The sequence below is a fragment of the Grammomys surdaster genome, unplaced genomic scaffold (genome assembly GCF_004785775.1).
Source record: "Grammomys surdaster isolate TR1022 unplaced genomic scaffold, NIH_TR_1.0 371, whole genome shotgun sequence".
Lineage (NCBI taxonomy): Eukaryota > Metazoa > Chordata > Mammalia > Rodentia > Muridae > Grammomys > Grammomys surdaster.
In genome coordinates, this window is record NW_021604790.1 from 5912853 (window position 1) to 5938399 (window position 25547).

Genomic DNA, 25547 nt, shown 5'->3' on the forward strand with positions numbered 1-25547 from the left:
TTAACCCTTTCTACCTTGCCTTCTGACTATGGAAATACCATACTGAATATTTCAGATAAGTCAGACCTGAAGTTCCAGGACTCCTGGGAAACCTGGGAGTCAGTATCTGACAGAAAATAGGAAAGACTTGAAGGGAAATAGATTATAGCCAGAAGCCACTGGGAAGAGGCACCAGGTAGCTCAAACATGAGATCATCTTTCCTTAGAGATTTGAATACTAAAGTCATGGGTTGAGGAGACTGGCTACTCCCCATGTTCTTCCTAATTCTAAACAGTTTCTGCTCCAGGATCAGACTCTTGATGACCCTTGATGACACCTAGGTACTATTCTGTCATTTATGTGTTATTATAATGCCTTTATTTGTCCTCATTATTAGCTGTTAGGTCCATGAGGCTTAATATGCATTGGGATTACTTTTTGTAATGTGGGGGCCAGAAAAATGCTTGAATGCATAAGCAAGTGAATTAATATCTCACTGCATGCCCATGCTTCTGGCTGTATAGGAAATACTGTCCCCATTTCTCTTCCAGAGCCAGCCTGCTCTTCACATTCAGGGACAGCCAAGACATCTCTGCCCCTCCCCCAGGAGAGCACACTTAGCAGCTCTCTCATCTCTCAGGCACTGTGGCCGAGGTCCCCCACCAGGTATTATGACTCTGAATGGCAAGGGTACATCCAGCCCAGGACTCCAAGCCTCTCACCTGGACTACAGCAGATGCCCCACTGAGCCTCCTCGGCTGCCTCCCTTCCCCCATTCGCTTTGTAAAGTTTATATTTCTGCCAGAATATTTCCTTCTGAGCATCAAACTTCTTAAGAACTCAGCTGTCCATCCATTAAATCTGGATGTTCAAACTAGCATTGGAAGCTGCTTATCAATTTTTTTCTTCTGCATTTTCACCTTTCCCATCCCCCAGCTCAGCCCCCTCTTGACACCATCCTTGAGCCTTTCTGAAGGTGTGTGCTTCACTTTGAATGCCCACTACTAAAATGTGGCTCAAAATTGGTCTTGGAGCCATTTGCAAAGTTCCAAGTCCACCAAGGTGCTTAATGAACTGTGGTCCTACTTTCCTCCTCCTCTTTTTTTTTTTCAATAAACTTTACCCACCCCAATTTGCTTCTTCTAGTGTGTTCATTTTTCATCAGTACGCAGATACTTTTATCAGTAGTCACTTGCTAATAGGTGGTTGTAGATCTGTCTCTTTCTCTTTGAAGATTTGCCTCTGTATGATACTGCATCTTCCTAGAACAGGTTCCAGCTGGATTTGCCACTAAAAGCTATGTATGGGCACTGGTAACCTACTGGTGGGCATTTGTGTGCAAGGGGCCTAAGTGTCCCATTGCCGTAGTCAGTCGCAGCAATAAATTCCTGCAGACAGCCTTCAATAAAAGACTAACTGAAGCCCCTAGCAACTTCTGCCCTCACCTGCCTGGAAAACTCCTTCAGTATCAGAAGGGGTTCAAGGAGATGCGGAGGCCACTGTCTATTTGGACATGAGCAGAAGTTCTTCAGAATATCCCAGGTTCAAGACCCCTTCCCCCTCTCTCTAGGATTCAGAGCCCCTGATGGATCAGAGAATTTGCCCTTGTCCTGAATCCCCCGCCTTACTGCCACGTCCCTTGGCTTATTTCAGCACCACGCCGCGGACAGCTCCCGGGCGCGAGCCTTGTGAAAGGAGGAGGAGCGCTGAGCAGTGGGAGCGGGAGGCCTAAAGAGGGCGGGGAGGGCAGACGCTGGAGGACGGGCGGGGCCCGACAGCCCTCCCCGGGGGCGGCGCCCACCCCAGCCCGATGCTGCTGAGCCCCAGGACTGACGGAGACTCCAGGAGCCAGGGCGCGGGTCAACCCAGCAAGTGCTGTTACAGTTACGGAGAAGATGCCAGTCCGCAGGGGCCACGTTGCTCCCCAAAACACTTACTTGGACACCATCATCCGCAAGTTTGAGGGCCAGAGTAAGTGTGAGGTTTTGGGGTGTGGGGGACTCTTTGCTGTGCGGGTTGGATGGCAGGAGGGGCCAAACTGTTCACTAACTTCTGATGGGGTAAAAGGAAAAGGCAGGGCTGGGGGACTGAGGGGGATTAGATTCTGAATACAAAATCTTTCGTTTTGATGTCTCCAACACCTCCTCCATGTGTTCTGTGTCTAAGGCAGTATGCAGCTCTTCTACCACCCCACAGCAGTTTTCTTGGCCTGACCTCTTAGTCACTGTCCACTTACCCCTCCAAACCATTCATGCCTCTCCTAGAGGTTTGCTTGACTTCCTGCTCTTCATCCAAAGAGCAGGTCCAGCTGCCTGGTCACAGTCCTGCTTTCTGGTCTGGACTTCCTGTACTGTTGCAGGATTCTGGGGGCCTTCCTCCCACTGTACTGACCCTAGCTGTCCTGATCTCCCCACAGCCCCCAAGCCTGGTTCCTGCACCCCTACTTTTCTACTCCCCTCCTCCTTCACATCCCTCTGTGCTCCCAGAAGGGATGACCTTCCTCCAGGACTCTTGGTCCTCCCACCTTCCCTTGCTCTGACCTCCACCTCCCTCATTCTGGCTCCTGCCTGCTCCTGCTTATAAATCCCCTCCTCAGCTGCCACCAGTTCCTATAATCTTTCTCTCCCGGCTACCCACTTCTCGATGCCACGATCTTCCTACCTTTTACCTTCCACTCCAGGTCGTAAGTTCCTGATTGCCAATGCGCAGATGGAGAACTGTGCTATCATTTACTGCAATGACGGCTTCTGTGAACTCTTCGGTTACTCCCGTGTGGAGGTGATGCAGCGACCCTGTACCTGTGACTTCCTCACGGGCCCGAACACTCCAAGCAGTGCTGTGTCCCGCTTGGCACAGGCCCTGCTCGGGGCTGAAGAGTGCAAGGTGGACATCCTCTACTATCGCAAGGATGGTGAGACACAGTTGGGCCAAGGGTTCTATGGGTTATTTTTCTCATGTAGCATGGCGTGCCCTGGGAGAAAGGTCTGACCTAAGAGCCAAAGAAAAGAGCCTGGACCAATTCTATCTCCACTCTGGGCCTTAGTTTCCTTATTGTTAGAGAGAGAGAATGAGAATTACATGTTATGTCTTCTAAGGGACTTGAGATTGGGCTGAGCCAACTATTGGTACTGGTCTAGAACAGAGCCTCTTGCTCCACTTTCCCTCCCCCATCTCCCAGCTATCTACTCTGTCACTGCCAGGCCCAGCTGTCAAGCAGGTAGGATGGAAATTAACCTTCCCTCATCTGCTCTGGGGATTAAGGGAGGAGTCAGCCCCCCAAGGCCTCTATGGCCACCAGTGCATGGGGGCTGCTAGCTGGAAAGGAAGAGTGAATCTGGTTCACTTAAGTCCAGTGGTTTGGGAAGGTAGCCTTGGGTTTGCTGTAACTGGGTGGCTTACTTAATTGGACTTTGTGTTTTTAAGTGCTGCCCAAGCCCTTGGAAAGCACAACAGAAACATAAGCTAGGGGCTGCGGACCAAAGGCTCAGCAGCCTTCGAGTCTCTCTCAGTGGATGAGGGTATGGAACTACAACCAGAAACTGAGTCTCTTCGAAATCACCAGTGTCTTCCCCAAAACTGGTTCTGCATCAGAATTACCTGGGGTGTGTTTTGCAAAAATATATCTTCCCTGGAGAGAGGCTGACTCAGAAGGTGCAAGATGAAGCCAGGCAGGTGCATCTGGAAAAAAAAAATCTCCCCAGTGGTTCTGATTTGCTGCCAATTTTAAGAACCGTTGGCTTAGATAACTCCCTTCATTTCATGGGTGTGGAAGGCCCTTTCCCAAGATCCCATTGCCAGGGGGCAACTGGAACTGAAGTCTCTTGAACCCTCCCTCAGAGATGTTTGTTCTGAGTAATCCCAAGAGAGAAAGGACCTCAACTCTCTCAATGCTTAGGAGCAGAAGTTTGGGTGAAAGAAACACTCAGAAGAGAGATGTTGCCCCAGGGAACCATTAGAGAGTACAAACAGGGCAGACACCTCTAGATTGGGATCAAGGGGTGCTAAAAACCTAACTTCCAGAGGTTTGGTGTGTGGGTGGAACATGACTACGTGTGCATGTGCCTGTTTGTGTGTGTGTGTATGCACATGTGTATGCATGCATGCATGTGTGTATGGATATGTGTGTATAATGTGTGTACATGTGTGTATATATGTGTACATGTGTATGGCTATGTGTGTATGCATGTGTGTGAATGCATGCATGTGTGTATACATGTGTGTGTATGCATGTGTGTGCATGTGTGTATGTTTACAGGATTCTGAGAGCTTCACGACTCGGATCTTGGCCACACCTGTGGCTGTCTCTTTCTGCTGCTAACCAAATGAGTTGCAAGTGGGAAGTGTTGTAATAGAGGCAAAGAACAGGAGACCTGGAAAGCATCCAGCTTAGGTTGGCTGTACTCACAGGGTTAACAAAGTCAGAATATTTTTAAAAGCTGTGTCTTCACCTTTTCACATCATTGCAAGGAAGAGGTGACAGTCAGGGGAGTGAGAAGGGTCCCAGAGGAACAAGGCGGGACAGCGGGAAGTAGAGGTGCCAAGAGAGTAGGTCTGTTCTGTTTCTTTTCTTGACCCTAGAGCTCTACATGCATCCCAGAAAGTGAGGGACGATCGTGGACTCCTGGGCCCTGTAGGTATCTGGACAAAGGACAGCATTCAAGGCTAAGTTTTGGCCCCTCAGATCAAGATTCAGGTCTTCAGAAGTCTGTCAAGGTTCTTCAGCTAACAGAAAAGACCCTGGGAACCTAGTCTTAGAGACTGGCTCTGAGTAAAAAGAGAGAAATTCCCCACATATCTGATGCTCCCGTAGCTCCAGCCTGCACTAATCTGCCTTCAGGCCTTCCTTGTCCTGTTATCTAAGCCTCTGAGCACCTGGACCATCCTGAATTGGCCTGAAACCAAGAAGAGGGCTTACATTGCCCTGTGGTGCTCTGATAATGTATGTCCACATTAACAGGCCACTCTGACCGTGTGATTTTAAAATATGATCTAAAAATCATCTTCATATACATTGCACAGTTCCACTTAAAGGCATCCTAACGGTGATTTCTTCTTTCTCTCTGCCCCAATCTCTGACACCAAGGAGGAGGGAAGGGGTCCTGAACACATCTCCAACTAGTTTGTTTATAATTCCCCCTTATTTTTGTTTTTTGAGACAGGGTTTCTCTGTGTAGCCCTGGCTGTCCTGGAACTCACTCTATAGACCAGGCTGGACTCGAACTTGGAGATCCACCTGCCTCTGTCTCCCAAGTGCTGAGATTAAAGGGATGCTAAGAGCCTAAGTTCCCCCACCTCCTGGCTGTGTCTTTCCCTTTAAAAGGGTAATCTACGGAAAATTCTGTGTCTATGTCCTAAGTCTATTCACAGAGCTACAGTTGTGTAACATGGCCACCTCCCTGTCAGAAAACCCTCAGAATCAAAGCCTTTCCTCTGCTTCCATTTGTCAGGAAAAATCCTAAAGGTGAAGAAGGGAGGCCGTGGCAAGGCTAGAGCCCATAACTCTACTCAGATCCCTCACCCCTGCCACCGCCCTAACAGATACCTGTCAGAGGGGCTAGTCCTGCCAACCTTGACCAAGTCCTATGCTCTGATGAGCTAGCTAGACTAGTGACCTGGCGTTTCTCCAGCATTTTCTAGACTGTAGCTCCAGATAAGAACAGTCTGGGTTCTCATGTGGCTTTCTTGTCCCACCCACCATACTGGTCTGTCCCCACCCTGTCCCCCTGTGTTTTCCACACACTAACCTACAAATTTCAGGATGGCAAAGCCGAGAGCAGCACGATGCAGCCACCCCTCCTGGTAGCAGCAGCAGCTTACAGCATCAGTCTTCTAAGGGCTCTCAGCCCAGTGCTAAGCGAGGTGCACATAAAGAGATAGGGGCAGGGCAAGGGGTGTGGCTTGGTAGTAAAGCATTTGTCTTGCATGCATGATATCCTGACTTTCAACCTCAGACTCCCAAAAGGTAAAAGACAACAAGGAGGCCATGTTGAAGAGAGGGTAAGGGTCGGAATGGGGAGGGGACAGGAACTGTGAGAAATAAGATGAACATGGCTAAGGGGTGATAGCGCAGAAGGACGTGGGGTGACCTAGGGGCCAGGCAGCTCCTCTTGATCAAGGGAGTATGTGTGAGAGGAACGCCTCGGAGGAAGAATCAGGCAGAGACTGGCTTTTCCTCCAGGGAGAGAGCAAAGACACTGGAAGGCTGCCATTCCTCAATACAGACAAGGACAATTCCCTCTCTCTCCCACTGAGCCAGTTACTTGTGGGCTTTGAGTCACAGGTAAGGTATAGGAAGAGAAATCACTCTGGCTTTCTTCAAATCCTCTCATCTGCTGCCACCCATGTGATAGGTGGGACAAGAAAAGCCACATGAGAACCCTACCGACTCCCCAGCTGTTACTGATACAAGGGTCCACCCCAAGACTCTGCATCAGTTGAGTACAACCAGTTGAAGATGGCCCTGGGAAGTCCCGGAGACATAGGAAGTCCGGAGCACCTGCACTTCTGCTCAGCGCTGCTTTTCATCTGGCATTAGGTTAATCTCTCCAGGGCCAGAGGGACTGAGTGTGGTCTGAGGGACAGGAACATCACTGTGCCCCAAGCTGACCAGAGTCACTGTACCTCTATGAGCCGAAGAGAGGCTCAACAGGCAGGCAGTGTCTCTGGTGTGGATGTCTCCCCTGGGCCCAGGCAGCAGCTGGCAGATGGCTGCCTGGTGCCTGGGAGTCCAGGAATTTGATCTTGATCTGGGAGATTCCTGTTCCCAGGAGGAAAGTGGGAAGATTGGAAGGCAGGGGGCAGCTGCACCCTCGCTTGGAAAGTAAGTGCTAAGTATGGGGTCTGATGAAAAGAGCTTCTGGTGGTCCCTACAGTGACAGCGCTCCTACTACACAGCTCGGATCCATTGTCCTTTCACAGACACTGGGTCTGTTATCAATCCCCAGGACAGGTGACAGAGACCCAAACCTGCCCTCTGGAAAAGCAGCTTGGCTCTCTGATCTGCATGGTCACCTGAGCCTGCTGTCCTTGGGGATCTTGCCTTTGGAACTGACACCTGATAATAGTTTGAATTAATAGACACAGTACACCTAAGGCGTGCCCGCTCATAGACTGGACTCTGAGATAGATCTGCCTGCCAACCGTGAGACCCTAGAGCACGGAGATGATAGTATGGCCAAAGGCATAAGGTGCCAACAGTAGGATCTGGGATGCTAAAAGCTTTTACTTCCATGGCCTTCTCCCTCCTCCTTTAGCCCCACCCTCACCCCACCCCACCCCCAGTCACTATCCTGTCTATTCCTTGGCCGAAGCCTCTACCTGGAGGTGCTATTCCAGCTCTATCTTCAAAAGTGAGACCTTTTCCTCCCCTCCCCAACCTCTTATCTGCTGAGAGACCAGGGGTCCTTACCCCAAGTCCCCTGCCATCTCCAACAAATCATTTTCTCAGAACCTTCATTCGCCTGCTCCCAGAGCCTCCTAAGGCCTAATGTGCCAATTGGCTCCACGCCCAGCACTTGATGTGTTCCTAGCAAGTTCCTTCCAATGGTGGGGGAAGCAGGCATCTTTGCGGGATGGCTCTACGGGAGCTGAGCCCAGGGCCAGCCAGAGCTACAGGAGGATGGCATGTCCTCCCTCACCTCCCCACTTAATCCACCCCCATCTGCTAAGCCTTGATTACCACAGAAGCAAACCTCAGAGCTAAGCCCTGAACTGAGAGCCGAGCATGGGCTTGGACCTTATGCTACACTATCTCCTAATGAGCTGCTCTGCCCGGTGGAGGGCGGGGGACCTGCTGGACAGCTTTGCCTACCCTCTGCCAAATAGCTCTGGTCATTGTCCAGGCCTCTTCTGTCCAGTGGTTACCCTTCACTTGACCTTCACGCAGACCCTTCCTTAGCCACTGCAGGAAGGGCCTCCTCAGTGACCGACCCTACCCCTGCCAATGGGGTTTGCAGCCTCTAGCTTCCGCTGCCTGGTGGATGTGGTCCCCGTGAAGAATGAGGACGGGGCTGTCATCATGTTCATCCTCAACTTCGAGGACCTGGCTCAGCTCCTGGCCAAGAGCAGCAGTCGCAGCCTGACCCAACGTTTGTTGTCACACGGTCTCCTGGGCTCTGGTGAGTGCTGTCAGTGAGTAATAGTCGTGGGGGGGGGCGTTTAAGGGAGATTCAAGGCCACCACCCCAGCCCTGGCCGCTCTGACCCTGACCCTGGTTTCAGAGGGCTCTCACAGGCCAAGTGGACAGGGGCCTGGCCCAGGCAGGGGCAAGTACAGAACCGTCAGCCAGATTCCGCAGTTCACACTCAACTTCGTGGAGTTCAACCTGGAGAAGCACCGCTCAGGCTCCACTACAGAGATTGAGATCATCGCTCCCCACAAGGTGGTGGAGCGGACACAGAATGTCACTGAAAAGGTCACCCAGGTATGGGATCTGCAGGAAAGGGGTGGTGGTGGGCTGTGTCAGACCCCATGGGTCCCTTGGACCTCAGCTCTTCTGAGGTCATGACTAAGTAGGGAGATGTGACTCGTCCAACCCGCTTCACACCTTGGTCTGAGTCCTCAGCCTCCTCTTGTACAGTTTGAGTCTGATTCTTAAGACGTGAAGGAAGGCCTGCCCGGAGGCCACAGCCCTGAGGTCTGGAATCAGCAGAGGCTGGGTGAGCAAGACCTGTGAGTACCTTCTAGGGCTAGAGATACCAGAAGGATAGGAGGAGAAAACACAGGCTACCTTGGAGCCTATCTGTGGCTCTGCAACCGCAAGGCAGGAGTGGAACAGAGGATCAAGCTCATGCAAAGAAAAGGAGAGGAAGGAGGGATGGGATGAGCCTGCTCTGGTCCTGCTCCTTCTCTTTGCTTTTGGGATGGTGACCACTCCTAGCCTCAGTATACAAACAGTATGCCTGGCAGAGGTGGGGTAGTGTCAGTATCTCTAGCTAACTTTGAGTAATATCCTGGGGGATCCATCTTTAAGCGCCCTTCCTGTGCATCTTCTATTTCCCAAATGTCCCTTACTGGGTCCTCTGCTTCAGCTGATCCTACAGTCCCTTCTAAGGGGCTTGTTGGCCTGATTCTTCCAGGAGGGATTGAATAGAACCCTGCTTGAGACTTGAGTCAACTGGATGCTGGCACTGGCTCAGTACGTGACCTTGGACAAAGGACAACCCTACCTTTGGGCCTCAGAGCTATCCTATGCAGGAAAAAGATCAAATGGTCTCTGAGGACCCACTGGCATTAAGTAGTACCAGCTCAGGAGACAGAGGGGGCTTTGTTAAGCCGTGGAGAAGAGCCCAGGGCACAAAACAAGCAAGGGAATGCAGAGGGGACGAGGCAATCCTTTTTCTGGCCCTTCTCATCTGAAGCACCAGTTATGGAGGAAACCATTTAGCCTCACAGACAGGACTAAGAAAAGGCCTGGCAGGGAGGAGAGCTCTGGTGTCCCGGGATGTGGTAACATGACCTGCTACTTTGCATCAGAGTTCAGCTGCCAGGGATACTTTGGTAGATCCTGGTTGAAAGCCCACATGGGTCCAGAGCTTGCTGCGTGAAGCTACATAGGTTACTGAGCCGAGTATGGATGCAATCAGGGCTGCAAATAGGAATAAGAGGGAAAAAAGAACCCTGAAAAAAAGAGGGTCTAAGTCTATCTGGGATCCCAAGTGGGTTCCTGAGGAAGTAAAAGATGGGCAAAGTCTGAAAGCTGAGCACAGCAGAACATGGTGGCTCCCACTGAGGGGTCTGGCTGTCAGATAAGTCCCATTTTAGTGGGAATCAGTTCTTAGATTGATTTCTTTCGTCCTGTGATCCTATCTCCTGATGATCCTGTCTGCAAGATCAGAGCCTAGCATGGGTGTTCTCCTTATAACAGCAGTGATGGTGGAAGAGCCGGTGGGGATGGTCGATTCCTCCTCGATCCCATCCTTACTGGAACCATGTCAAAGTCGGACAGTGGAGTATGGATGATCTAGAACAGTGGTTCTCAACCTATAGGTCGTGACTCCTTGAGGGTGGGTCACATATCAGATATTCTGCATGTCAAATATTTACCTTACAATTTATAACAGTCACAAAATTACAGTTATGAAGTAGTGATGAAATAATTTTACTGTTGGGGGGGGTCACCACAACATGAGGAGCTGTATTAAAGAGTTGTGGCATTAGGAAGGTTGAGGACCACTGCCCTGGAAGCAGACAAATACATCTTGTTTAACCACATTATATAACCTATGCAGTTTGTTGTCTATTGTACCTGTGAGGGAACAGGGGATCACAGGTTATTAGGTTTGCTTCGAGGCACAGAAAAAAACAAATAGCAGCTCTGGAATTTAGCCTGGAGTCTGGCTTCAAAAACACATGCCCTTCCTGATACCCAAGCTGCTTTGCTTCATGTTAGGCAGCTGGGAATTGTTGGTTTCTGTCTTAGCAATCGTCCATTGCTATAGTCTTGGAGGCACCAGGATAAAAGGAGGATGCTTTACAGACTGCAGTGACTCATAAGGGATGTAGATGTTGCTCCGTGGAGCCCAGGACTTGTTGAGTGTCCAGATTGGCTGAATCTCAACCCAAATTTGGCTCTTTCCATGCATGGGATGCTCAGAGTTGTCCCAGGGAGGATCTCATTAGCCCTCAGGAATAAAGACTCTTCTGGAAGTGACTTGTGCCCATCAAAAACCCCAAACTTGGGTTGGGGAGTTAGCTCAATGGTAGAGCACTGGTCTGCCATGTGTAATAAGACCCTAGTTTTAATCCTTAGCATGCAAGCAAGCAAGCAAGCAAGCAAGCAAGCAAGCAAGCAAGCAAGCAATCACCAGTGGCCACCCAAAGCCTATTGAAGACAAACAGCCCAGCAAACTATCTCAACCCAGGCTCTCCCTTAAAACATATTCAAGATGGCCTTAGGTAGGCCTGGCCCTGCTCACCCCAAGAAGAGCTGTTCCTGAGAAAGCTTGTGAGCTCCCAGGGATCAACCATGTGGCAGAGCCCTGCCCTCTCCCTCTGCCCTATGTCCTCCAGACATGGCTGTCCCTCATGTGTCCTTCCTTTGTCCCTCTGCCTTTCATGACTTTGTGACAGTTCTCCCCAGTCCTCCCCATACACCTGTCTTACTAGCACTGGCTGTCCCACTGACCACACATGGCTTCCATCCCAGGTCCTGTCCCTGGGAGCAGACGTGCTACCAGAGTATAAGCTACAGGCTCCACGCATCCACCGAGGAACCATTCTGCACTACAGCCCCTTCAAGGCCGTGTGGGACTGGCTCATCTTGCTCTTAGTCATCTATACAGCCGTCTTCACGCCCTATTCCGCCGCCTTTCTGCTCAGCGACCAGGACGAATCACAGCGTGGTACCTGTGGCTATACCTGCAGCCCGCTCACCGTGGTAGACCTCATTGTGGATATCATGTTTGTCGTGGATATTGTCATCAACTTCCGAACCACCTACGTCAACACTAATGATGAGGTGGTCAGCCACCCCCGACGAATCGCCGTCCACTATTTCAAGGGCTGGTTCCTCATTGACATGGTGGCTGCCATCCCTTTTGACCTGCTTATCTTCCGCACTGGCTCAGATGAGGTGAGCATATGGGACCCATGCCGGCAGCCATGCTGGCCCCTCCTTGCCTCACAGCTGTGGTGCCCATCACTGATACAGGCAGTAAATGGAAGCAGAGGGGACTCAAGACATCTGCCATCCCTAGCTATATGCCTCCAGACCTGGGACCATCCCTCTACCCATCTCTCTTAATAGGTCCAACGAGAGGATTAGGACCTCTGTGAGAAGTACATAGTATAATTCCAACTCTGTATGTTATCTTGTGAGCCATTGTCACCATGGAGTTAGGAAGAGGATACACAGGCTGCATGTGTATACACCTATGGATCCATGCACCTATGGATCCATGCACCTATGGATCCATGCACCTATGTATCCCTGCATCTCTTCTTACCTCAGTCCTTCTCTGTGCCCACTCTGTTTCCTGTGGGTAATGTGAGAACATTTTCATGCTATTCTGCCTTTGGGGTTCCCAACCTCTGTCACCCCTGCCTGTCCAACAGAAGGTATCAAGTGTATATGCCTCCCTCAAACCTCCAACCTGAACCATTCCCAAGTCTGCTCCTTCCCCCTCCGCTCCCACTGAGCCTGCCCACACCGAGAAGACTTCATCCCTGCCTTCCCCCAGGTTTTGTCCTCTCCACAGCAGCCAGGACAAGTCTCAGATCTCTTACTCAGCCCTGCCATTCCTCCCTCAGAACTTCCCACGGCTCCCATAGCCCTTGGAGTTAAAACCAAGATTCTCACAGATCCTCAGACCCACTGGGGAAGTCAGACACACCTGTGGTCCCATACCAAAAGCAACCCTCCTCCTTCCTCCTGTTTATCTGGAGAACTAGCTTCATTCTTTTTTTTTTAAATCTTTAAGATTTTTATTTATTTATTTTATGTATGTGAGTACACCGTTGCTGTCTCCAGACACACCAGAACTCATTGCAGATGGTTGTGAGCCACCATGGGGTTGCTGGAAATTGAACTCAGGACCTCTGGAAGAGCAGTCGGTGCTCTTAACCGCCGAGCCATCTTTCCAGCCCCCTAGCTTCATTCTCACTGATGTACTTCATGTCGTCTCTATGAAGCCTTCCCTGACCTGCTTCTGCAGATTTGATCTCTTCCTCCTTCTTGCTCCCATGGGATTTCTCTCCTAGCAGTCAGAACGGTGCTCTACACTTTGCCTGAGAAATCCTTGAGCTTCTTACTTACATTCCTCGGCCAAGTGCCTGCTACTTTCCTGAGTGTTTGTGAAATGACTGTGTGATAACAAATACAAAAGAACAAACATAAGCCTGAATATACCCTTTTGAGAGCTGACCCCTGACTTTCTCCACTTTTCTCTGTCCCTAGACCACCACCTTGATAGGGTTACTGAAGACAGCGCGCCTCCTGCGGCTGGTGCGCGTGGCCCGGAAGCTGGACCGCTATTCTGAATACGGGGCCGCTGTACTCTTCCTGCTCATGTGTACTTTTGCGCTCATTGCGCACTGGCTGGCCTGTATCTGGTACGCCATTGGCAACGTGGAGCGACCCTACTTGGAGCCCAAGATTGGCTGGCTGGACAGCCTGGGTGCACAGCTTGGAAAACACTACAATGGCAGTGACCCAGCCTCGGGACCCTCTGTCCAGGACAAGTATGTCACCGCCCTCTACTTCACCTTCAGCAGCCTCACCAGTGTGGGCTTCGGCAATGTGTCACCCAACACCAACTCTGAGAAGGTCTTCTCTATCTGCGTCATGCTCATTGGCTGTGAGTGGGACCTTGGGCTGTACAGAGTACTTCCCCAAATGGGCAGCATGCAGATTTGTGTATATGTGCGTGCACACCACTTACGTACAAATTTGAGCTGTTTAGACATTGCTCTAGGCCAGGCTATTTGCAGGACATAAAGGGCCCTTGTTTAAAAATTATTTTTAAAAATTTAGATGGTGGCTAGGCAGTGGTAACACATGCTTTTAGTCCCAGCACTTAGGAGACAGAGGCATACAGATCTTTGAATTTGAGGCCAACCTGGTCTATAGAGCTAGTTCCAGGATAGCCAACACTACGGAGGGGCCTTGTCTCAAAAACAACAAACAAAACAAAAAAAAATGTAGACGATAACAGGCCAGCCACTCCTTTGAGCAAGTCACAGAAGTCCAGGTCAAATTCTCTTAGAAGCCCAGTTTCCAGAGGAGAAGCCAAAGGTCTTAACCTGCTGGAAACCCACAGCTAGGAGGTCTCTAGTCCCAAGGCCAGCCCAGGGGTCAGCTAGAAGTCTGAGAGCTCACAGTCTCTGTGCAGAACTTCCTGCCTTCCAGAACACCTGGCTTAAGAACTCTAGAGGTGGTATGGAAATTAACACATTAGGTTGTCATGTTCAGAGTATTTAGAAAAACAAAAACAAGAAGAGGGAAGAGGAGAGGTGATAACAGAGACAGAGAGTTTTCCCTGTATTATATTTTTGCAACTTGAAGGAGAAAACAAATCTGAACCTGAAAACAAAGCAAAACAAAACACCATCGCCCTAGTTCTTTCCTCAAAGAAGTCTAGCCTATGAGCCAAGAGGTACAAGCAGGGTGAGAAGGGCAGGAGGCCCAGGGGCTTTGTCCATTGTGTCCCACGTGCTTCACCAAGGAGAGAGAAGGGCCTTCCCCTGGGGTCCTGCCTAGACTGGGAGGCCAGGAGTCACCCCAGCTCCTCATTCCCATCTCGCCCCGCCCCCAGCCCTTATGTACGCCAGCATCTTCGGCAACGTGTCGGCCATCATCCAGCGCCTGTACTCGGGCACTGCCCGCTACCACACGCAGATGCTGCGTGTCAAGGAGTTCATCCGCTTCCACCAGATCCCCAACCCACTGCGGCAGCGCCTGGAAGAGTATTTCCAGCACGCCTGGTCCTACACCAACGGCATCGACATGAACGCAGTGAGTCCTGCAGCCCTGATAGGGAGTGGGTGGGCCACCAGCTGCCCGGCTCATGCCTTGGGGGAGATCCAGGACCCGGTGGAGTCTGCCCCCCCCCGCTCCCCACCCTTCTACCCATACACCCACAGTCCCAGCTGCGCCCGAGGGACTCTCCCTATCCCGCACCCGCAGGTGCTGAAGGGCTTCCCTGAGTGCCTGCAGGCGGACATCTGCCTGCACCTGCACCGGGCGCTGCTGCAGCACTGCCCCGCCTTCCGCGGAGCCAGCAAGGGGTGCCTGCGCGCGCTCGCGGTCAAGTTCAAGACCACGCACGCGCCACCTGGGGACACACTGGTGCACCTGGGCGACGTGCTTTCCACGCTTTACTTCATATCTCGCGGCTCCATCGAGATCCTGCGCGATGACGTGGTCGTGGCCATTCTAGGTGGGTCAGCTAGGGTTGACACGAAGGGGCTTGACGCTGGAGAGGCCCTACCGGGTCGCCTTTTTCATAATGAGTATCCTTAACAGCAGTGTTGCTCAGGTTCCTGGATGTTACCAGGTTGTGGCGGCTCATGTCCCAGCACTCAGCAGGCTGATCTCTGTTAGTTCAAGGCCAGCCTGGTCTACAGAGCGAGTTCCAGGACAGCCAGAGCTACACAGAGAAACCCTTTTTTGAAAACCAAAACATGCCGGGCGGTGGTGGCACACTCCTTTAATCCCAGCACTTGGGAGGCCGAGGCAGGCGGATTTCTGAGTTCGAGCCCAGCCTGGTCTACAGAGTGAGTTCCAGGACAGCCAGGGCTACACAGAGAAACCCTGTCTCGAAAAACAAAAAACAAAAAAAAAGAAAGAAAGAAAAGAAAAAGAAAAAAGAGAGAGAAAAAAAGAAAAACAAAACAACAACAGCAAAGATTTAAAAAAAGAAAAAACCATTTAGTTATTCATTGGGCAGCGACACCACACTGTGTGCTGTGACTGCGGAGGTCACAGAATGACTTGGCTGTCCCTTTCCCCATGTAGGTTTTGGCAATCACACGAGGTTGTCAGGGTCACACGCCCTTTAATTTACTGAGTCTTGCTGGCCTCAGAGAGTTTTAAACCTACCTCAAAGAATCCTTAATCCAGCTCTCTGCCTGGCCTGTGACCATCGGCAAGTCACTTGGCTTCGAGTACCTCAGGGTCCTGTCTCCTGTTTGCATCTTCCTAGCCCTTGACCCCACATCTCCAACTAACTTTGGCCATGTTGGGTCCTCATCATCTGCATGCCCTGGTTCTTTCCCAGCCTGCTCTGCCCACCTTTCTCCATCACCCTGCCCTCAGTGGCTGGTCACCCGAGGCTGGTATTCTGCTTTTTTCTCACTTCCCAGCCTTACCTGGGCAAGCCCCTTGGTTCCACAGCCTGAACCACAAGGACCCTCAGAGCTGTGTCCTAGACCCCACGTCTCCTTAGATTGAAACAGGCAGAGCTCTGGGAATGTGGCTCAGTGTGGTGCTTGCCTAGAATTCTTGACGGCCTGGAAACAATCTCCAGCACTACATTAATCAGGCATGGTGACACACACTCAAAGCTAGCCTGGGCTCTAAGACAGCCCGTCAACAAAGAAAGAAAGAAAGAAAGAAAGAAAGAAAGAAAGAAAGAAAGAAAGAGTGATTGATTTTAAAAAGCCAATCCAAGTGTAACAGATTCCAACTTGACACCACCCCTTCCCCACAAAGTCAGTCTTGTCCCCTGCCCTTCCACTGTCGGAGCTGAAGCCAACTGCAGGACCATCCAGCCTGTTTCCTGTCCTCTGCCCCATCCAGTCATGTGTAGAGCACTGTTTCCCTTACTGACAGATGTGCTTTCTGTACCAGCCTCCACTGGGTCTGGCCCTCCTGGGCAGGTCTCAGGAGCTCCCTTCCTGAGACCTCACATTAGGAACATGCTCAGTGCTTCAGCCTCCCAACAGCCAACAGTTACACATACATCTGCACAGAATCCTCATCCACTCAGAACCCTTTGCCAGGTTCCTATGGGACAAAGGTAAACCCATGGTTCCACCCATTCAAGTCACTCTGTGAGCCCTGTCTCCGTCCCCTGGTACTCCAGCTTAACAACTATTTCTCATCACCCCATGACCCCCGCTCTTCTGTGACGCTGCCAGTCTGCCTTCAGAGCCCGCCCTGCACCTGTCAGGCAGATGCAGTCATTTTCTCCAGGCTGGCCTACAGCATGGACTCCCCTGTGAGTCCTTTCCTCCCACCCAAGTCACGTTACAAATGCCACCTACATGGGAGGGATGATTAATATTAATAATTGAGAAGCTCGCCCAATTTAAGTTCCAGTGAGAGACAAGAAATCCTCTCATCTTGTCCTGAGTAGAAAAAGACATTAGATCATAATTTTTCATGTGTTAAAAAATGAAGGTCGATATTACATTACCTAGAAGATATCAAGGTTCAGGATTTCATGTGTGAGCCTGGCAAGTCCCTTCTTTCTCTGAGCCCCAGTCCCCTCCTGTACAGGGATGACCTTCCATCCTGTTCTCCTGGTGGCATATGCCTATCCTCCATCTATCTTTCTGTCTATGCTGAACTGAGTGTCCCTTGAACAGTGTCACAAGGCTGAGGAGCCTGGGCTTTCCTGGGTGCAGTAGGAGTCAAATAAACCATGGTCTATGGCATTGACTCTAACCTCTTTTCCCCCAGCCTTGACTATGCAGGGACGACCATGTGCCCAAAGTCCCTTCCTCCTGGGGACCTGTTCCTTCTCCTGGAATGTTATTCCTTCTGAAAGCCCCTGCCTCATTGCCCTGTGCTAGGCATAGGAGTCCCTCCCTCTTTCATAGCCCAGAGCTCTTGGTCGCATCTGCTTCTAAGATACATTATTCTGTAACCTTGACAACCTAAGTACCTGTCTATTAGGGATTTGAGGGACTCTTGTGGGAGCATCTCTTACTCATGTTTATATCCAACTGCCAGCATAGCTCCTGGGTCTGCAAGGACCTAACACTTGCATCAGCTAACTTGGCTATCTACCCCGTGTCCACTGTGACCTCCATCCCTCCTGTGTCTTGCATTGACCTACTATGGGCCCTCTGGCTTTGAGGGATACCTTCTCAAACATGGCCACCTCTGCCCCTGCAAACTGCCCAGTGGAGTAGGTGACACTGTTATGCCCATTTGAGGGTTGAAGACACTCACAGACAGGGGAGGTAGCTTCCCAGGGTTGCCGTCAGGGGCACGCTGGTTCCATGTTTGTACAACGGAAAGTAAGGAGACCAAGAAACAGGAACTCCAGGTCTAACCTGAGGAAGCTGGAGGCTTTCCTCCATGGGTCCTCTGTTCCCTGCTCCATCGTGTCAGTGGGTCAAGGGGAACAGAAGGAAATTGAGCAAGGGACTTCTAGTGTCCCTGATGGCCTATTATCTCTGGCCAGAGTGGGAACTATAGTAAAGGGTGTAGGCAAACCAAAGGACATTCTGGTGGAAGGTGGTTCTGAGGGGCTAAGACAAAAAGGGAACCCATGTTCTCGGGACAGAGCAGCTCTGAGGGAATGTTTGTGGAACTGAGAACTGATGCATAGCCTGCCTCATCCTCTTCCCTGTCAAAGCCAGTACATGCATCCCTGTCCTCAGACCCCCTCAGCACCAGGCCCAGCTCTGTGGGATCTCTGACGTGGGAGGTAGGAAGATCACAGTAAATGGGGCCCTGAGAGAAGGTCTTCATAAGGGAGCAAGATCCTGGAGGGACCACCATCCTTCTGGTTGGCAGGGAAGAATGACATCTTTGGGGAGCCTGCCAGTCTCCATGCCAGGCCAGGCAAATCTAGCGCGGACGTGCGTGCCCTGACCTACTGCGACCTTCACAAGATCCACCGAGCAGACCTGCTGGAGGTGCTGGACATGTACCCTGCCTTTGCAGATACCTTCTGGAATAAGCTGGAGGTCACCTTCAACCTGCGGGACGTGAGTCTGGGCCTGTGGGCCTGGGGTGGCGGTGGTTCACAGAGAGCTGGTTGTGAATAGCACCCAGTCAGCCTGCAGTGAACTTGGTTTTCCTGGCCTAAGGGACGCATTTGACCACTGCCTCTTCCCTTCAACCCCTCATGCATCCTTAGCTGGGATGCTTCTGTACCTACTGTGCACAAACACAGCACTAACTATAGTGATAGCTCCCATTTAATGAGCAGCTACTGTGAGTTAAATCCTTGGGCTTCTTTTATGTTGTTTTAGTCTTGTCCTTGCATGTGATTTTCTTATTGCCATTATCTGAATGAATAAACTGACCACCAGAGAGGGTAAGTTAATTGGCCAGAGCCATATGCAAAGTGCAGATTCAAATTGTCTGGCTTTAAAACCCAGGCTTTCCCATCACACGGCACTAAGCTAAAAAGATGGGACCTGACACCAGAGGACTCCTGGTGCCAGACATGGGGATACAGCTGTCTCTTCAGCTTATTACTCAGCAATCCAGGAGAAATAAAGCACCATTCATTTAAAAAGGCAAAGAAGCCACAAGGGCACATAAGAGCTGGCCAATGTCCGGGGTACTCTAATGTCTTAGGGTCACTATTGCTGTGATAAAACACCATGACCAAAAACAAGTTGCAGAGAGAGGGGTTTATTTCATCTTACCGCCTGTAGTTCATCATCCAATAAAGTCAGGGCAGGGACTTAAGACAGGAACCTAGACTCAGGAGCTGATGCCGAGGCCATGGGGGGATGCTGCTTGCTAGCTTGTTCACATGACTTGCTCAGCCTGCTTTCATATAGCACCCAGGACCACCAGCCCAGGGGTGGCACCCCCTGCCGTGATCTGGGTCCTCCCGTGTCAATCAGGAAAACACACCATAGTCTTGCCCTCGGGCTGATCTGATGGTGGTCCTTTTCTCAGTTGAGGTTCCCTCGTCCCAGATGAAGTTAACTTGTGACAAGTTGAAGTGAAAGTACCCATCACATCCAGTTTGTCAAGGAGGGTGGGCACTACAGGTTCAATGGACGTTCAGAGGCCTTCCTGGAGGAAGAGTCTGAAATCAACTAGTAAGAAGACAGGGAGGCACTGAACCTCGGCACCTCCGTTACCTGTCACCTCTGTCCCTCAGCTGTCCCAGAGAAGTACTCTTATGGCCAAGGTGGCATACAGCTTCTAGAGTGTGGTGCTAAGGTTGACTTCCTTACTGTGGCTGTCCCTCCCCATGCTGTTGCCTCTGTGACTCTCTGTTCCCTTCTTGAACTGCACAGTACCCAGAAAGTACCCTGCTTTGTTGGCCTAGCTATTGGGAGCCAACTGGTGGCCTTTGTGTCATCCACTGGGATGTAGAAGGAATGTGGTCTTCATGGTCTTAATTAGCCAGAGTCTACTGTAACCCCAAGGTGCCCTCGAGTATCATGATACCAGAAAGGTTGTAGCCAAAAAATGCCACCATGGATACCACTAGAGTGGACTGAGGGTTCCAGACCCGGTGTTCACCAAAAGATACTTCTTACTGACTGGCCCATGCTGGAGTGTGGGCCACTAGGACACTGGAGAAAAGGCAGTGGGGGAGGGGCCCTTCTGCCACCCACCCTGGAGGCTTGCTGCTGATAAAACCATCTCCAAAGACTTTTCTGGGGCATTCTACTTGGCTCCCCGGGGTAAGTTCATTATCTCCAGGCCTGTTTACCTGCCCAAGAGCCTCTTAGGAGAGAGCCTGCAGGAGGCTGCCGAGTTCCCCTGGGGTGTCTAGAGGCCTGTTTCTACTTTTTCACTCACCTGTTACAAGAGCCACAGAGGGGAATTTGGGGACAGGGAGGAACAAAGAAAGAGACCCTGTGCCAGCTCTGGTCCCTGTCACTTGTTGCTCTTGTTCCCTACAAGGCAGATGGGGGTCTCCAGTCAACACCCCGACAGGCCCCAGGTAATCAAGACTCTCAAGGCTTCTTCCTCAATGACAGCCAGTCAGGTGAGTCCAGCTAGCCCCTGCCCAGGGGTCTTGCCTATCCTTTAGCCCCTTCTAGTGTCCCCATTATTTTGTCTCTCCTTGAAGAGGATGTCTCGGCCATTCAGGGGTAAGGAAAGATTCTTCCTTGGCCAAAGAGATAGAAGCCTTTACCTTTCTCCCCAGCCCTGCTGGCCTGTGTCAGATGAGTCAGAGAGGGAGAGCTCACTGGTTGCTGGGTGCTTCTTTTGGGGGTGGGTATTAGCCAAGCGCTTAAGGTTCTGTATCAAGGTACCAGGGGATTCCTGCCCCTCCCCAGGCTTCAGCTCTATGAGCAATGAGACCAGAGCTAGAAATCCCCACCCTGACCGCTCCATTGAAGCCGAGGCTCCCAGTTTCCCTCTCACAGAGATCCCAGTTGGGTCGGGAGAGCCAGACTTCTTTAAGAACAGGACCTTGTCCTCGGGGCACCCAGGCAAGGAGAACCACTCTTTATACTGTGTTCCCCAGACAAATAGAGGGAGCACATGGGCTCTGGTGAGAAGGGGCAGGCCTGTGGAGTCAGATGTAGCAAAGGTTGTCCCCTTCCTTCCTGAAGGTGCTGCCCCTTCCCTGAGCATTTCAGACACATCTGGGCTTTGGCCTGAATTGCTACAGCAAATTCCCCCAAGTCCCCCAAACCCACGACAGGACCTGGATTGCTGGCCTCGGGAGCTAGGCTTTAAATTAGAACAGCTCCAAGACCAGATGAACAGGTGAGAACCTCCCTGGCAAGGGTGGGCTGCTGCAAAGGAGTCAGCTGGGTGTAGGCGCCGCCTCCTGGTAGCTTAGGGGCATCACTGGGTGCCTGATTGGGTTTTAGAATTTAGGGAAGGTTTCTAATTCTATGTCACTAGCATGATAGCTAGCATGGCTTCCTCCAGCAAACCCTAGAACATACTATGCTTTTTGGGGTGGGAGCCGGGGAGAAATACACCCATGTACAGGAACAAATTCCAGAGGTTCTTGGAAAGGGGGATTGCCTGTGGATGGCATAGGGAAGGCTTGGAGGCAAGGAAGGTTCAAATCATAGTTGTATAACTCAAAAGACAGAGTGTGAGCAAGCTCTGAGCTTAACAGCTTGGTGCCTCAGTTTCACCTTATTATAAAATGGGTACAATTAGAAAATACCTACATTGCCGGGCGGTGGTGGCGCATGCCTTTAATCCCAGCACTTGGGAGGCAGAGGCAGGCGAATTTTTGAGTTCGAGGCCAGCCTGATCTACAGAGTGAGTTCCAGGACAGCCAGGGCTACACAGAGAAACCCTGTCTCGAAAAACCAAAAAAAAAAAAAAAAAGAAAGAAAGAAAGAAAGAAAGAAAGAAAGAAAGAAAGAAAATACCTACATTAAAGCATCATTAAGACTGAATGTGGGGCTGGAGAGATGGCTCAGCGGTTAAGAGCACTGACTGCTCTTCCAGAGGTCCTGAGTTCAAATCCCAGCAACCACATGGTGGCTCACAACCATCTGTAATGAGATTGGATGCCCTCTTCTGGTGTGTCTGAAGACAGCTACAGTGTACTCATCAATAAAATAAATAAATAAATATTTAAAAAAAAAAAAAAGACTGAATGTGGCCGGGCAGTGATGGGACACGCCTTTAATCCCAGCACTTGGGAGGCAGAAGCAAGTGGATTTCTGAGTTTGAGGCCAGCCTGGTCTACAGAGTGAGTTCCAGGACAGCCCGGGCTATAAAGAGAAACCCTGTCTCCAAAAAACCAAAAAAAAAAAAAAAAAAAAAGACTGAATGTGGTGCTATGCACCATTCCTAGTTCCTGGTGTCATGAAAGATGGTATGAGCTAAGGGGAATTTGGGCAAAGGCTGGGTGAATCCTGGTGGGAAAAAAAATCATTTCAGCTATGCCCTAGGCTACCATTTCACTCAACAGGAAGAGGTCGGGTCACAAAAGTGAGAGATGTCTTTGACACCTGCGCTGCTCTTAGAACCCTGACTTTGACCACGGTGCTTTGTCTGGCAGACTGGAGTCCCGTGTGTCGTCAGACCTCAGCCGTATCCTACAGCTACTTCAGTATCCACAGGACCACCCCAGCTACATCCTGGGAGCCCCTGCCTCCAGTGACCTGGCCTTGTTTCCTGAAACTTCAGTGACTCAGAGTTCAGAGTCTACACTTCCGGTGGGACATATGCCCTCTACACAGGTGAGAGGTGAGGGGATCCCCAGGGTCTCCCTGCAAGCAGTTGCATGATTCTCTGACCCTCAACTCAGCCTCAGTGTCTGTGGTAGGATGAGAAGCTGTATCTTCTGCTGCCCATTTTATGATTTACATCGCCGGACAGGGCAGCCTAGACAAGTGCTGGCAGAGCCCTCATGGTAATCACAGACTCCACAGTCCCCACTGGGAGATTCAATAGGCCCCTCAGGTTCCCCCAAGTTCCCCCAGTTCCCTGAGGAGGAGCAGTTAGAGCTCTTTCCTGTTCCCATCCCAGAGGTCAAAGTGGATCAATATCCAGCTTAGGGGCTGGGAGAGGTGGCTCAGTTAGGAAAGTGCTGGGCATGCAAGTGTTAAGACCTGAGTTCGACTCCCACCACCCGTGTTAAAAGCTAGGCATGGTAGTATACACTTGTAATTTCAAGGCTGGGGAGGTAAAGACAAGTGGATCCCTAGGGTTCACTGGCCAGCCAGTCTAGCTTAATTGACAAGCCCTAGGTCTTTGTGAGAGATCCTGTCACAAAAGCAAGGCAGACATCTCCTAAGCAACAACATCTGAGACTGACCTCTGGCTTCCACATGTACATGACTTATGTATACATGCACTGGTGCACACTCATACACACACACACACACACACACACACATACACACACATGCACACATGCACCAAATGAAAAAATATCTCACCTGACCTGGAAGTAGTAGGGTAAGACTCCATACACAATATACCCTCTTTACTTTTGCCTTTCCTCCCAGACGCTAAGCTATGGTGACTTGGACAAACATATTCGGACGCCCAGGAATTTCTCCCCCAGGATACCTCACGTGGCCATGACAATGGATAAAACTCTGGTACCATCTTCAGAACAGGAGCAACCTGAGGGGCTCCTGTCACCTCTAGGCTCACCCCTGTGTCCCCTGGAAGTACAGGGACTGGGTGCTTCCCGCTTTCCCTCCCTCCCTGAACACCTCAGCTCTGTTCCCAAGCAGCTGGAGTTTCAGAGACATGGTTCGGATCCTGGATTCACAAGGAGTTAGGGCCTTTAGATCCTAGGATAAAAGCTACCATGAGGGACTTTAAATATAGCAAGGTGAGAGTTAAGCCCCCTTCAGGGAGGGTCAGACAGCTCTCCCATAAATCTCTGAAAACCATTTTCTCAGAAAAACTACAGACTGCTGATCCAGGTGATCAGGATGACCTGAGCAAAGAGGCTCAGGACTTGGCCCAGCCTTCTTGGGACTCCCTGTTGTCAGCAAGCCAGGAAGAGGGTTGCTCAGAGGTAGCTTACAGGATGCAACAGTCAGTGGAGGAGAGAGATGCTTCAGATCTTCCGGAGAGTCTTGCTTGGGGATGTAAGTGATTGTCCCCCGGCTCAGAAACACCCTCTGCTTCAAAAGCCCAGACCCAAGGCCAGGATTGACCAGACCTTTACCAAAAGCCTCTAGTATGGCTGGAATTGGAGGTGTCCTCTGTGGTGGACATAAAAGACAGAGCTCCAGCCCTCAGCCCCTCTACCCCAGAGAGTCCCATAACAATATCTGGGACATGTAGTATCACATAGCTAATAAAGTCTTCAACATTTCATGTTGGGCTAGATGTGTAACTTTCTTGAACATCCTCAGGTCCGTGCCTATGCTGGGACCTTCTCCAAACCCTTCCCACATTCAGCCTGTTGGAGACCTGAAGATGTCTCAGCTGAGCTCAGGAGCTCCACAACCTGAAGCTATCTCCAGTGGAAGGGAAGCAGAGATTCTGCCTGTGTCCATAGAGAATCATGGCCATAGTCAGTGTTTGTCCAGCATCCCACCATCCTGCCCTGGACATGGCTGTTCTTCTAACCCTCAAAACAGCCTTAAGGAAGTTGGTTTTACTGTCCTTGCATGAGAGGTCTTAAGTTGGTAGCAGAGAGACTATAGCACTTACCAGAGTGTGAGCAGGCCTTCTGAGCATGTCAGTATTTGCCTTCTGCTCTGGTGATGGGTATATGGATGTGTTCTGGTTAGGAAAATGTGCACTCCCATATATAAACGACATTTCATCAAAAAGTTAAACTTAACATATTTGAAAAAGGAGAACACAGTTTCAACCCACACACCTCACTTGAAAGACATGTTAAAACATCACTGCTTTTCAGATAATTCTAATCCGTCCCCCCAGCCCATTTTTCCTTCCTTTTGCAATTTCTATCTGATGCCTCAGAGTCTGTTAGTGAGTATACAAGCACACATTTCCAAGTGTTTATACAAACTAAAATGCTAAAGCTAACTTTTTGTACCCTTAGTAAAACTAGTTCAAAACAACATGTGAGGGCTAGTGGGATGGCTCAGTGGGTAAAATGCTTGAGGACCTGAACTCTACCCTCCAAACCCTAATAAAAGTCCCTGCAGTGATGGTGCATACTTGCAGTCCTAGCACTGGGTGAGGGTGGGGAGGGACGGCTGAGACAGGGGGATCCCTGGGACTCACTGGCCAGCCATTCTAGCCTAACTGGTGAACTTGAGGCCAAGGAGAGCCACCGTCTCAAAGGAGGTGAGTGGCATTCCTGAGAACATCACCTAAGGTTGTCCTCTGGCTTCTGCATGCGTACACATATATGTACACATACACACATGTATGCATACCTTCTCACGTGCCTGCACACAAATTTTTAAAAAGTAGTTCATGCCTGTAAATGCAGCACTTGAGAATCTGAGGCAGAACAGCCATGGGTAGTGAGTGGGTCAGGAGCCAGAACAATATACTAAGATAATCCAACCATCCAGAAAACCAACCAACACAACCGCAGAAATTAGCAAGTATCTCTCAGTAATAATCCTTAAATGAAAATAACCTGAACTTACCAACAAACATTTAGAAAACAAGATCCGACTATCTATTGTTTCAACACAAAACAACCCAAAACCATTTCAGTGGCAAAGACACCTACAGACTGGTAATCATAGCATAAAAGTCAGTCTGTCAAGCAAATAGTCACATGTGTCTACAGTCAGAAAGCAGAGAGGGGTGGGTGCCCACACT

General features: G+C 50.5%; 1 protein-coding gene across 1 annotated transcript; it reads left to right on the forward strand.

The window, feature by feature from the left end:
- Positions 1-1850: 1850 nt before the first annotated feature.
- On the forward strand, positions 1851-24063 carry Kcnh6 (potassium voltage-gated channel subfamily H member 6). Its single transcript, XM_028780639.1, has 13 exons — positions 1851-1951; positions 2661-2891; positions 7936-8097; positions 8200-8402; positions 11127-11552; positions 12876-13275; positions 14233-14432; positions 14604-14856; positions 18168-18361; positions 20253-20337; positions 20912-21068; positions 22333-22513; positions 23285-24063. The coding sequence occupies exons 1-13, from the start codon at positions 1876-1878 to the stop codon at positions 23564-23566; spliced, it is 2850 nt and encodes a 949-aa protein (XP_028636472.1). The 5' UTR covers positions 1851-1875; the 3' UTR covers positions 23567-24063.
- Positions 24064-25547: the final 1484 nt, after the last annotated feature.